Source organism: Antechinus flavipes, chromosome 2, assembly GCF_016432865.1.
Source record: "Antechinus flavipes isolate AdamAnt ecotype Samford, QLD, Australia chromosome 2, AdamAnt_v2, whole genome shotgun sequence".
Classification (NCBI taxonomy): Eukaryota; Metazoa; Chordata; class Mammalia; order Dasyuromorphia; family Dasyuridae; genus Antechinus; species Antechinus flavipes.
Window position 1 is genome coordinate 377056497 of NC_067399.1, and position 13833 is coordinate 377070329.

General features: G+C 39.5%; 1 protein-coding gene across 6 annotated transcripts in view; it reads left to right on the forward strand.

The window, feature by feature from the left end:
* DEGS2 (delta 4-desaturase, sphingolipid 2) overlaps positions 1 to 10484 on the forward strand; it is a 141976-nt gene extending 131492 nt beyond the window's left edge. For all 6 annotated transcript variants that reach the window (XM_051978383.1, XM_051978380.1, XM_051978381.1 and 3 more), the window contains one exon: positions 8586 to 10484. In XM_051978383.1, coding sequence (XP_051834343.1) covers positions 8586 to 8732 — 147 coding nt within the window. In that variant the 3' untranslated portion in view covers positions 8733 to 10484. The remainder of the gene's footprint in view (positions 1 to 8585) is intronic.
* The last annotated feature ends 3349 nt before the right edge of the window (positions 10485 to 13833 follow it).

The window sequence follows — 13833 nt, forward strand, 5'->3', positions numbered from 1 at the left end:
GATTATTATTGGGGAATTACATGTCTTCATCTATAATCAGACTAATTTACTTGGGGATGGAGTGGTAATGAGAACTTATTGGTATATCGAGTTCTTCCAAATGTTAGTTTGGAAATTATAGGCTACCCTTGTATAGTTTTATGAACCTTAATTCTTTGACTAATGATTTGATTCTGAGTAAAGTTAGGACCCAGAATTAGAAATACATTCACTATGTTTTCAGGCTAAGCCTTCTATAATAAATATTCTTGCAGCCAACCAGTGGGGGCTTCCCTGATTCTCAAGGAAAGAAAATAATGGGTTTTTTGGATAAGTTCAAATACTGCCTTTGTGAGATTACTTCTCTAAACTTTCTCAGTGTTTCAATTATCTTCAGGATGTCTATTAATAAGTCTTCCATTATGCAGTCCGCTAAGAAAAGCCAGGGTCCTGAAGTATGATTCTAAGTGGTAGAGTTATGTCTTGAACCCAGTGTTCTTTCTACTGACCCAGCCTGCTTCTGAACACTTCAGAGGGAAATGGGCCAAGGGAACTCCTCAAGTTTTCTTCTCTTGGAAGAAGCCAATGAAGCTCATAAAATTTATAGTTCCTGTCTTAGAGAAAGAGAAAATCCATGGGCAGAAGCGAAATACCTTACACTGTGGATTGGATACCTTCCAGTTCTGACATTCCATGTTGTAAGTTCTGAGACTCTTGGAGCCAGTGGGAGATAAGTAATGATTCTCATCCTTCTGTCTTGTTTGGCTCCCAGACTAGCCTCACTAGGAAAGAACACATTGCTTATTTGAGCAGTAGAATTTCTCTCTGATGTCCCCCCTGCTCCACCTCTATCTGTCACAGATTGATGGGGCATCTTAAGTACTTAAATACTTCTAGCCTAGGGAGCTGAACTTCAGATCCTGCCAAAATTGAATTGAATCTGAAGGTTTCCTTCCTAACTTGCTCACTTGGAAATAGTGGACCTTTTGTTTGTTTATGGGGCTGTATTTTAAGTTAGGTGGGGGTGGGGAGAGATTTCTAGAAAAGTTTTTTTGGTTGGTTTAGCTGGACCAATGTACAAAGTCTTCTCTTGTAAACATCTGAACTTGAAGAAACAGAGTATTGGGAAGAGAGCCATTGTTTGGCACTATTGAGGTATATTGCATATACCTCCCTTCTCTTCTTATCTCCCAGAGCAGAAATTTCTTTTAGGAACTGAGGATACTTCTCATTTTTGTTTGGTGGCTGATTAAAATTCAGAAAAATAGGATTAGTCTTCCAAAACAGAGAGCCATTCATCACCCCCATTCCCCCAGCAGCTCATACAAGGGTATAATTAGATAAAATAAAATGATGGTAGTTGTAAGAATAATTGATGCTTCTGATTTATATTTCTTTTCATCTTCAGAGCAGTCCTGGGAAAGAAGCATGATAGGGGAGTGATTGCCAGTCCCATTTTATAGATGAAGAAACTGTAGCCCAGAAAGAGGAAAAAACTTGCTCAAGGTCATACAGGAAATTAATAACTAGAAGAAGAACCAGGTCTCTTAGATCTTAGGTCTGGGCTCTAAACAGAAGTCTTTGGCTGAGTCAGCTGTAAGACTTGGGATTAATTGGTTTCTACAATCGTAATCTTTTTTCTCCCCCATTTATATTAAATTTATCACAGCCTCACTCTTTACCTATTTTCGCTACAGGGAAGAATTGGGACTAATACCTGAGGTAAGAGACTGGGGCATATGAATAAGATCACAAGTGTAACATACACACTATGCTTATTGAGAACCCTTTCTAAAGAGAATAAATTAGATAAATTGAGGTAAAAGCTGTGAGCCAGGTACTAAGCTTATCAAGGAGGAGGAAGAATGACGGAATGACTTGGAGGGTCACAGATGAAAAAATAAAAATCTGCATTCAGGATGCAGTGAATTTCCAAGAAAGAAAAGGTAGCTGTGGTTGTTTATCCATCTTTCTCAAAGAGGACCAATGACATCACAGGGAGATGTCCAGTGAAGTGGATTTAAGTGAGACAGCCTCATTCTCTCCTCCATCATTGAAGTCCAATGGTGTGACAAATACTGGTGAAGGCCTGAAATGCAGTGGTGACCTTGACCAGTGATTCCAGTCATTAAACCTTGAGGAGTTGCTTTTTATTAAATGTCCTCTTGACCCTAAGAGGAGGAATGACAAAATCTTTTCTCTCTTCACTTTATCCTCCCCTGAAAAAGGGGGCACTTGGATCCTCAAGAAGTGCTTGGGTTGACACTTAAAGGTTGACATTTGACAAGGTCTCAAGCTGAGATCCAATCAGTCAATAAACATTTATTAAATACCTACTGTGTGCCAGACACTACGTTGAGTACTAAGGATAAAAAAAAGGAGACAAAAGACATTCCTTGCCTTAAGGAGCTTACAAATTAAGGAGAGACCATATGCAAACAATATATACAAAACAAGCTGTATATAAGAAAAATAGGAAATAACAGAGGGAAGGCACTGTAATTATAGGAGTTGAGAAAGACTTCCTGCAAAAAAGTAGAATTTTAATTGGAACCTAAAGGAAGCCAGCAAATAGTATGAGTTCAGAAGGGATAGTATTCCAGATTTAGGGGAGAGACAGGAAAAAAAAAAAAAAAAAAAAAGCTTGGAGCCAAGAGATGGAATGTCTTATTTGAGTTTAGCCAGGAATTACTAATATATGTCAGGGAGTAAGGTGTAAGAAGCCTGGAAAAGGAGGAGGGGCATAGGTCATGGAAAGTTTTGAATGCCAAACAGAGGATCTCCTAGAGGATCTCCAAGACTTTATTTTTTAAATGCTGAGGCAATTGGGGTTAAGTGACTTGCCCAGGATCACACAGCTAGGAAGTGTTTAGTGTCTGAGATCAGATTTGAACTCAGGTCCTCCAGACTTCAGGGTTGGTACTCTATCCACTGTACCACCTAGCTGTCCCCTTTTGACTTTTTTTTTATCCTTTTAGAGCAGGGTGCTACTTTTTTCCCATATAAAATTTCATCTTTTAAACCCATTGCTTTGACCTATTGAAATCTTTTTGCCATTGAATACATTAGTTATCTTCTTTTAGCTTCGGGCCACCTTTATCAAAGTCACTGATAAAAATTTTGACTATTTAGAGCAAGGTATTTTTCTGGAGACTTTTCTTAGGTTGATGAACTATTAGCATAAATCCTACTTGTTCCAAGCCTGCCTAACTGCAAACATGACCAGGTAATAGCTCATATGAAGAAGTTGAAGATTTCAATGACATAAACATTCAATCTGGTTCACCAGTAAAATGCAGCAGCCAGAAAACCAAATGCTATCATGGGTTGGGCTAATACAAATGTAGAGTTCAGATTGATAAAGGTGTTAACCCAGATGTTCTTTGCCCTGGTCAGATCACATCTGGAGTATTGGAATTCACTTATAGGCATCTCATTTTACAATGGAGATCGATAAGCTGGAACATACCTAGACTTGGATAAAGACATAAATGGCACGCTTATCAAATTGGCTGATGACAGACACCAACATAGAATGGATAGCTAACATGATGGATGTAAAATCTTAATGGTTGGATTAAAAGAGATCTTGGGCAGGTACAAGATGGGAAGACTTGACCAGAATATGGTTTACCTAGAAGATTTGTGGGTTTTAATGGACTGCAAGGTCAATACGACTCAGCAGCGTGCTTTAGCCAACAACAACAACAACAAAAAAAAAAACAACTCAGTGTCATCTGCAGCAGCATTAAGGGAACAAGGAAGTGAACTCTAATCCTTTAGAACATATTAGTGGATACCTATTAGCATCAGCTTCTCTCATGAATAACTGAAATCCTGGCCATCCCTAGGCTGTGCTCTTTTGCTTTCTTTTTTTCAATAGAACTTTTTGGTTATCAAATTCATCTTAAACTTAGCTCTCTTCCTCTCATGGATGCTTGCTTCTGGTGTTCACTCCTTCAAACCACTTTTCTTCTTTTAATTCCTGACACATAGGGCAAGGAAGAGGAATTGGCAAGCACTATGTAGCCACTGTTCATTCTTCATCTCTCAACAGAGATCTGGGAAAAACCTTAATTTGGAAAGGTCAAGGTCACCACTGCATTTCAGGCCTTCACCAGTATTTGTCACACCATTGGACTTCAATGATGGAGGAGAGAATGAGGCTGTCTCACTTAAATCCACTTCACTGGACATCTCCCTGTGATGTCATTGGTCCTCTTTGAGAAAGATGGATAAACAACCACAGCTACCTTTTCTTTCTTGGAAATTCACTGCATCCTGAATGCAGATTTTTATTTTTTCATCTGTGACCCTCCAAGTCATTCCGTCATTCTTCCTCCTCCTTGATAAGCTTAGTACCTGGCTCACAGCTTTTACCTCAAGCCCTGTCCCCTTTAATACCATATTCTCCCAAGTTCCTCATCTTTCTCAACTTCGGTGACCACTGTCCGCAATCACCCGCAGGAATGGTCAGACTTTAGACACTGATTCTCTTTCACCCTTTCTCCCTTTTACCTGAATTTTCTCAGATAGCCAGAATTCATCATTATGGCATAGCAACCTGATTACTTATCTAGAATATTATAGAGTGGGTCCTTCACTATTATAATATCCAGTCTCCATCTCTCCATCTCATTTACAAATATATTCAGAGACCTTTTGCCTAATGCTTTAGATAAATTACAATTTCCCTAAGACTTCAGTTTCCTCTTCTGCAAAATGAGGAAGTTGAATTTAAAAAATTTGTTTTTTGTTTCCAGCCCATAGATTCTTCTTATCTGTGAAATATTTATTGTTCTGTGCCTAGCCCTAGGCTAGGTAGTAACTTGGGGGGAAGGGAAGAGTCAGGACAAAGATGACTACAGTGTAGTCCTCAGTGATCTCTCAAATCTCCTTCCAGTTGTTATGAAATTCTGTGTTCTATAGAATGCAGAATTTTCCTTTTAAATTTACTTCTAGCTGAATTATTTCAGTTGTCCAAAAAAAGTTGTCAATCTAAGTAAGTAACAATAGCCCCGGGGGATTACATTGGTTTCTGCACTGGGGCAGAACAAGCTGGGGATACACCTACTGAAACCTCAGAAAGCTTGGAAGGGCCAGAAACAAGCCAGGGAACTGACTCCCTGACCGCAATCCCAGTTTCCCTTGAGGTCCAGGAGCAAAAAAAGGTGGTTCTTTGGAATGCTCTTTAGGAGTGTAGGATTGGGAGGAGCTTAAATCTGGAAGGGTGATTGTTCTTGGTAAAAGGGAATTTAGCCATCCTTTCGGATTCTGAGCTAGAAAAGGACCTCGAATGTCCTTTCATTTTACTCTTGAGGAATTTGAGGCACTTAGATATAAAATGACTTGTTTATGGTCAAATAGGTAGTAAGTAGCACTTCTATACAGAGTGTTTTTACAGTTTACAAAGGACTTATAACAACCTTAGAGGAGGGTGTGCAAGTTTTGTTCTGGTTTTTTTTTTTAAACCCAAGATCACACAATTAGTATATGTCAGATCTAGGAACTAAAATCCAGAGCTTAAAATGCACAACTACACACACACACACACACACACACACACCATACATACCACAGTCATTGCTCAGTAATTGGACAAATCACACAGTAGCATTCCATATCCTTATCATGCCTCTTTCTCACCGGAAGAGATTGGATTGGAATCAAGATCGGTATTGATGTTGATAGGGTTGGGGAGAGGGGTAGGGAAGTGCTGAACCCCCGAAATTTAGAGATTTCAGGACTCTCTAGTATGGTCCATCAAATATTGGGGAGAGGTTTTAGATCCCAAAAGTCTATTAGGATTATGGGTTATTGTCACAAGGAGCCTCAAAAGAATTTGTAGATTTAGACTATCTTTCAATCAAGAGACAAAGATTTTTTTATACTGCTTAATGGTGAGCTAAATTCCGTGCGGGGCTTTTTGCAAAGAAAGGGGTTTTAGCAATTAACAAAGGGAAAGATAAGATTTCCTTTCCGGAACTCACAATTAATCCGAGGGAAGACACCATTAAGGAGGAAGATGCTATTAAGGCATGCAAATACCTAATGAAAGTCATAAAGTGAGCTAACTTCCTAAAAAAGAAAGGAGGAGGGGAGGGAGAGAGGGATTATAGTACTACACTGGGGAGATTTTTTTTATAGGTAAAAAATAACCCTGGGGACTGACAAAACTTGACTTTTAGTTTGGAAACAATAAACTGTGAAGTCATATTGATTTTAGTCCACGTAAGGAATTGACAATGCCCAAAAAGCCTATTTTAACAACAAAAAGCTCACTTAAAAGATAATCCTGTCAATTGTTCCTTCCTGCTTTCCTCTGGGAGTAGCTAGATAGGCTTCCAGATTGTTTATAGTAATTCACCCTTTCTACATCTACACCCTCTTAGCTACCTAGAACTAAGGACCTCAGCAGTTACTATTAGCAAATACTTTTGTTTAGCCTCTATCCTGCGACTCCAAGTCCAATGTTTTGTTTTGTTTTTCTCTAAACCATTTGCTTTCTTTGGAAGAACTTAGGTTTTAATTACTCCCAAATCCTCAATGATGTTATTTAGGGAAGGATATTGGATTTGGAAATTAGGAGACTTTGGTTTGAATTCTGATGTTAGTTATTCAAATACTTGCATAGGGAATGTCTTTCTACTTCTTGGAACCTCAATTTCCCCACCTAAAAATGGGGATAATAATAGCATCACAAGGCCGCTAATAGAATCAGGAAGACCTCAGATACTCACTAGCTGTGTGACTGTAGGCAAATCACTTAACCCTGTTTGCCTCAGTTTCCTCATCTGTAAAATGCTGGAGAAGGAAATGATAAGCCAGTCCAGTGTCTTTTCCATGAAAACCCCAAATAGGGTCACAAAGGTTGGACTTGACTGAAAAAAAAAAAACTGAACCACCACAAATACTATCACATTTTAAAATGGTGTTTTAAGGAAAGAGTTTTGTAAATCTTAAAAAGTGCGATGTGATGTGAAATTGCTGTTATTGGTATGGTTCAGAGGAAGAAACAGATCTTAAGATAATCGTCTAAACTCTCCTAAATAACAAAGCTGATTTCAAACCCAGATTCTCCGAATCCAACCTTCTTATCACTATATGACATCATAAGATATTCTAAATGCAATGTAATTCAAGATTTTTTGTAGGTTTGGGCCAGTGAATTAGGTATCGCTTGGACATTCAGATCCCTTGGAGACCTCTCTGTGCTATAGATGGAGGGTGGAGGTAATGTTCTTAGATTCTAAAAGTCACAAAAAAGGAAGGATGAGTGGGCCAAACCTCCTATTCAGAGGTCGTTTGAAGCACAAATCCCTTAAAGGGCACATAAGTTCATGGAGCTAGAGTTGGAAGAGATCTCAGATGCCCTCTTGTCCAATCTTCTTATGTGACATATGGGGAAACTGAGTCTCAGGAAGATTAAGTGACCTATCCTGGGTTACATAGGTGAACTTCATCAGAGGTAGAATTAAAATCCAAGTACTATGACTAAAAGATAGGTGCTAATTATGCTCTATCACATGGCCTACAGGATCTACAGTGGATTATTTCCAGTGTTGTATAAAATATTAGAGACGAGTCACCTTGCTTTAAGAACAGGTTGTCATCATAGTTCATAGAGTCGGGTAAAATACGTAAGAAATTAGGACTTTAGGGTTGAAATGGACCTCAGAGATCAACTTATACCTGAATAAGAATTCCCCCTACACAGCCCAGTTTCCATGACTAGTAGTGATAGAGGGAATCTGCTATGTCCCAAGGCACACCCTTTTACTTCGAGGCTAACTCTATCTTTTACATTAAACCTTTTTGCAACTCCTATCCACTGTTTATTGCTTTGCCTTTTGGACTTAAGTAGGGCAAATCCAATCCCTATTTCACCTGGCAGACCCTGAAGTACTTAAGACTTTTCTCATCCCACCCATATTCCATCCCATTGCTCTCCCAAAGTCTTGTTTTTTGCTTGTGCAATAAAAAAGAAGAATGCTATAGGGGGAGGGGGAGACTGGTAGCTCCATGCACAATTTTTGCCATCTTTGCTTTCAAGGGCTTTGGACTAACAATCAAGGAACCCAGTTCTATCCTCAGTTTGGTTGCTGTCTTGCCAATGTTACCTTGGACAGGTAAAGTGAGGGTGTTGGATCTAGATTCTGTTGTTTCCTCATAAGTATGAGAGGCCTGGACATAGGGAGATGGTTCATTCTAATCTCCCTTCATGTATGATATACACCTGTATTTAGGTTCAAAGTATAATAAAAATAATTATAATAATAGCAGTTGACATTTGTAGAGTGTTTTAATATTTAAGCATTTTTCCTTGCAGCATTTCCCCAAGTAGATGAAGAAATTAAGGTTCCTACTGAGGACCTGGTTGGTTGCCAAAGTAAATTGAGTCTCTCAGAAGTCACCTGGGGAACATAGTGGCAGAAATGATACAAAAAGGAGACCTATGTTTAGTTCTCACTCTGCTCCTGGCTGTATATGACCTTGGGTCTCATCTCTAAAATGGTGACCTGGACCACCAATATAATCTTTTTTGGCTCTAAATACCATTCAGCTCTAGCTTTCTATGACTCTGAATCTCTCTCTCTTTTCTCCAGGTGCGGAAAATTGCCCCTGAGTATTATGACAACCTCCCCCAGCACCATTCCTGGGTCCAAGTTCTCTGGGATTTTGTTTTCAAAGACACCATGGGGCCTGCCTCAAGGACAAAGAGGATCTACAAGAAGGACTTGAAAGCCTTTTAACCTGCCTTCCATTTACTTGCTGGGGCCAATTTGGGCCAGATTTGGGGAACTAACTTGCTTGGGGGGAGTGGGGAAGATTGGCCCAGAACTTCACAATGTGAATTGTAGAACCTGAGTTGTTTTTTTGGAACGGTCAAAGTATTGGAATGTGTTCTTGTTTAAATAGAGCAGAAACAACAAACCCCACCTATGCCTATCCTGCCTCCTGGAAGCTGCCATTATATTCTGAGCAGGGGGCCAAATATCATGACCTGCTGAACTTTTTGCTTCGGTCCTGAAAAACAGAATTCTCCCTTTGCACTGATTTAGCTACAAAAGAACTTTAATTTTGTTTCAGAAGATCTGGGTTTCATTGCTGATTCTACTACTTTTATTGTATTCTGGACCAGAGTTGGTCTGATAAAATTGGACTAAATGGATGATGTCAATGGTTCCTTCCGGTTCTAAATTCTGTGATCCAGTATCCTGAAAGTGGCAGGGAGGAGAAGAAGGGATAGGACAGTAACTTTCCTCTGAGGTGATCTGGAGCTTCTTGCTGAAGGACCTCAAGAGTGGTCCTTTTGCTTTTCTTGAATTATTAATATTTTTCTGTATCATGCAAATTTGGGTCCATCCAGAAGAACTGGTTCTTCAGCATTTTCACTCCCCCAGTGCCTTTTGGCTTATTGTTTCTGAACACATCACAGCTGGTCTCTGGGGCAGAAGATTAATGCTTGGAAGGGACCTTAGATTCATCCAGTATAGGATATCAGAGGCATTAGAGGGAAGAAGATGAGAACAGCCCTTAGAGATAATCTAGGATTCATTTTTTTGGTAAAGAAACTGAGGCTCAAGAGAATATAGGCACTAAATTTGCTTGTCTGGTAGATTTGATACCAGTATACCCCCAAATCCTTTGCCAATGTTTTTCTGCTTCATCACATTGTTTCCTGGGAGTATCTTTAATTGAATAGGGGCTTTTTTTTTTTTTTTTTTAAGACTCCAAGGAATGAAGTTATAATAGAAATGTAATAGGCACTCAGTGGAGAACATGTTTGAGTTAGGGTCACTGTATCATATCACTTAACTTATGGACCCTAAGGCTGGTGGATGAGGCTCCACACTAGGTCACTCCTGGTAGCTCAGTGGTCATAGACATCAGCCCACTTCTTGGGACAAAGGCTTCTTTGCACCTTAACCCCTGCAAATTGCATCTCCTGGCAAGTTTATCTGTGAAGGAACGCTGGACGGGATTGTTTTAAGTCCAGTGAAAGGTGATGTGGAAAGAGCATTGGGGTCAAAGGCCAGAGTCTGATTTCCTATACTGCCTCCAGAACCTTGTATGATCTTGAACAAGTCATTTTTCCTCATTGAATCTTAGGTTTCCTCATGTATAAAATTAAATGATCCGAATAGATTATCTCTAAGGCCTTTTTCAGCACTGACATTCTAGGGATTCTTATGGCTCCAACATTCTACAATTCATGAGTCCAAGCTCCCTTCCATGTTTGATATTTTATGAGCCTAATTGTTCTCTTTTATGCTTTTCACAACTTCCCAAATTTTTTTGGAGCTCATTCTTAGGGTTACTAACCATGAATGGGTAAGGAAAATATCCACGAATTGGCCTATGGGCCACTCCACTGGATGCTTCCTCTGACCTGTGAGGACATTGCCTAGAGTTGTCCTGTGAGAAACAAATGCAATGAATGTTTGAAACTTGTATTTCTTAAAGATATCCAGACTTAAAATAAAACAAAATAACTAAATCCAGTCTTGGTCTTTCTTTGTCTGTGAATATGTTTAAAAGGAGAATGGGATGAGGAGGGGATGGTCTTGAGGCTTTGTTTCCAACCTAAAGTGAACAGTTATGGTCCTTGTGTTCTTTTACAGGTCTGGAATTCTCCTACCCTACATCTCAGACTGGAATGGGAGTAAAGATAAGGAGGGTTTTGTGTAAGAATTTGTTACTTATAAGATCATAAAAATCTAGAAGAAGGAGACCACCCGTCTCTCCTTTTCCACCAAATGCAAATAGTACACCTAGCCCTAATCAGACCATTAGCCCATGACAGAAGAATCAGAAACACACATTTGGTTTATTCCTCTTCCTTCTGATTCAACACAAGAATAAAATCCCAGGCAGTTATTTGAGCATCCAAACTGAGCACTGCTCCTCTGAAGACTCAGTAATCCTCAGACAGCTGCTGTTCTTTCCTCACTGCATTAGACATTATTATCTATCTTATGTAAGAATAAATTGAAAAATTGGGGAGTTTGGAGAAAACTTGAGAGGTACAAACATCACTGTCTTTACATATTTGAAGGTTTGGTTGTTTTGTGGAAGGAGGATTAAAGTTGTTTTGCTTGATGTAGGGGATGGAAAGTCCAGTTCAGTATTTCAACTCAATAGAAGAAAGACAATAGATCTATCCAGCAATATAGATTGAATCTTGAGACTCTTGATTTCTATATTTGGAAATGTTTAAACAATGACTGAAATGTATGTAGAGGGGAATTTTTATATAAGAAAGGGCTGAATTTTTAAGACCTCTTATGGCTTTAACCTCCATTCTTTAAAATATTTGACTCCATTCTTTAATTTTAAGAGCTCTTCCAGGTCAAATATTACATATTCTAAGGTTCTTTCCTAGCTCTATGTACCATGGACTTTTCTCAATTCTCATTCTTTTTGATCCCTCTGCATCTTTTGACACAATTGATTACTTTCTTCTTTCCAGGTTTTGAAGGCACTGCTCTCTTCCTGGTTCTCCTTCAACCTGAGTGTTTCTTCTTGTTCCATTTGGTCTGGTCATTCTCTAGGCCTTGGCTAATAACCATGGGTGTCCCTTGAGGCTCTCTCCTGTATCCTCTTCTCTTTTCTTTCTATGTTTTTGTTTAGTGATCTCATCGACTGCCATGGATTCAATGATAAATAGTGATAATAGGGATGATCAGTCTTACTTATCTAACCCTATCTTATGTCAGGTCTTACATCTCCAATAGCCTATTGGCTATCTCTATCTGGATTCAGCATGTCACAAACTTATCTCCTCTTTTCCCTCTAAATCCTCCTCTTTCCTCTTATTGAGGGTATTATCATCCTTCTAGTCATCCAGTCTTAAAACCTAGCCGATCCCTCATTCTCTCGTATTCCCCAGCATCCTATGTGCTTCCAAGTTCTACTGATCATCTTGGTTATATGCCTTTTTCCCTCTTTTTAAATTGCTGACATCCAGGTGCAGGCCTTCATCACCTCATGTCTAGACTATTATAATAGCCTGCTGCTTGATAACCCTCTGCCTCAAACCTCTTCCCCATTTTATCCCATCCCTGACTCAGCTGTCAAAATAATCTTAAGGGCAGCAGGATGGCACAGTGGATAAAGTACCAGGCTTGGAGTCAGGAAAACCTGAATTCAAATCTGACCTCAGACACTTACTAGCCAGATGATCCTGGGCAAGCCACTTAGCTCTGTTTACCTCAGTTTACTCTTCTGTAAAATAATCTAGAGAAGAAAATGGCAACTCACTCCCTGCCAAGAAAACCCCAAAGGGGACCGGGAAGAGTTGAATTCAGACACGACTTAAAATTTCTGAACAAACAAGAAAGATGGTGGAGAAAATGTTAGTAGAGCAAATTAAATTTAAAATCTTGCTTTTTGGATAGCTGGATGTTAACCATTTACCATTACCCCACTTCCTTGTAGCACTCGTCCCTTTTCACCAGTCCTGGTGTTGCAGCATTGGGCCCCTAGGGAGAGTGGGGCAGGCTTTATTCTGAGCCAGCTAGCATGTGTTCCTGTTTCCAGTCTCCCATCTCCCAGACTCTATCCCTAGATTACCTCGAAATCCTACCATTATTAACTTACTTTTGTCTTTAAATATTATTTTCCTCAGGCTCCGAAGCCCTGGACAGGGATTAGACTGATAAGACTGAGATCTCAGCTTTATTTATTGGTCTTGCATTTTTGAAGAGGTCTAGTGACATTATGGGTGATGATTTGTGTGTGAATTGGATTTAAGCCAGACAGAGTTGCACAAAGTTAACAGCCTTGCTTCCTCTTTCTAGAGTCTTCTGAATCCAGGGCAGGATAAAAGTCCCAGGGACTGTCCATGTCCAAGGATACAGTAGATGCATCCTTGCAGGATACAAAGATTAGCATCTTTGTCCGATGTAGGTGCCTCCTCCAGTCACCTTCACAGGCCTGTTGAAGCAAATTGTTCCCCTCTGCCTGCTCCACTCAAAGAAGTCTGGAGCTTTGGGGAAGATATTCCCCTAATGCGCCAATAGGTTGGAAACTTCTTGATAACTCTCACCCTCGGATTATTCCATTTTTTGGGTATGATTTCTGTGTGTGCTACAGCTTCTTGGAGAATCCCAAGTGAGAACTGAGTGACAAGTAGACACTAAAGGTGAATGAGCATCCCTCTGAATACCCTATTACACTCCTAATTTGAATTAGTAGTTAAGAGTGTCGGATTTAGAGAAAGAAAATTCTAGTTCACTCGTGTTATCTTTGCAAAATAAGATGCTATTCCAATGTTTGGGTGCTATTATCATGACTTAACTTTCCATTAAAGCTAGCTGACACTAAAGAGCTGAGGAAAGGAAAGATTTGCTTTAATAGGAGTGAAGTTGGTGGTGAAAAAAAGAAATGCGGTGGGACATAACAGAACAATAGTGGGGGGGGGGGGGGGAGGAGATAGGCAGCTAGAGAAAGTACCGAATTTGAAATCAGAAAGACAAGAGTTCAGTTTTGCAGCAGACACTCATTAGTATGACCTTGGGCAAATTGTTGAGTCTTTTTTTTGCCTCAGTTTTTTCATCTGTAAAATGAGGATAATAATAGCAACTATCTCCCAGGGTTCATGAGCAAGGATAGACATTATTATTGTCATTGATCTTCCTTGAAAATGAAAGATGAACTGTAACAAGTGTGAGAATTAAATGAGATCATTATGTAAAGTGCTTCACAAACTTCAGAATGCCATATAAATGCTATGATGATGATGTCTGGTGTTATGAAAAAGAACACTTTTTGGGAGGGTAGTTTAGGCATTTTGGATTCAACTGCCTCTCTTGCCTTGGACAAATTATTTCTCCTCTTCCTAACTTAGTC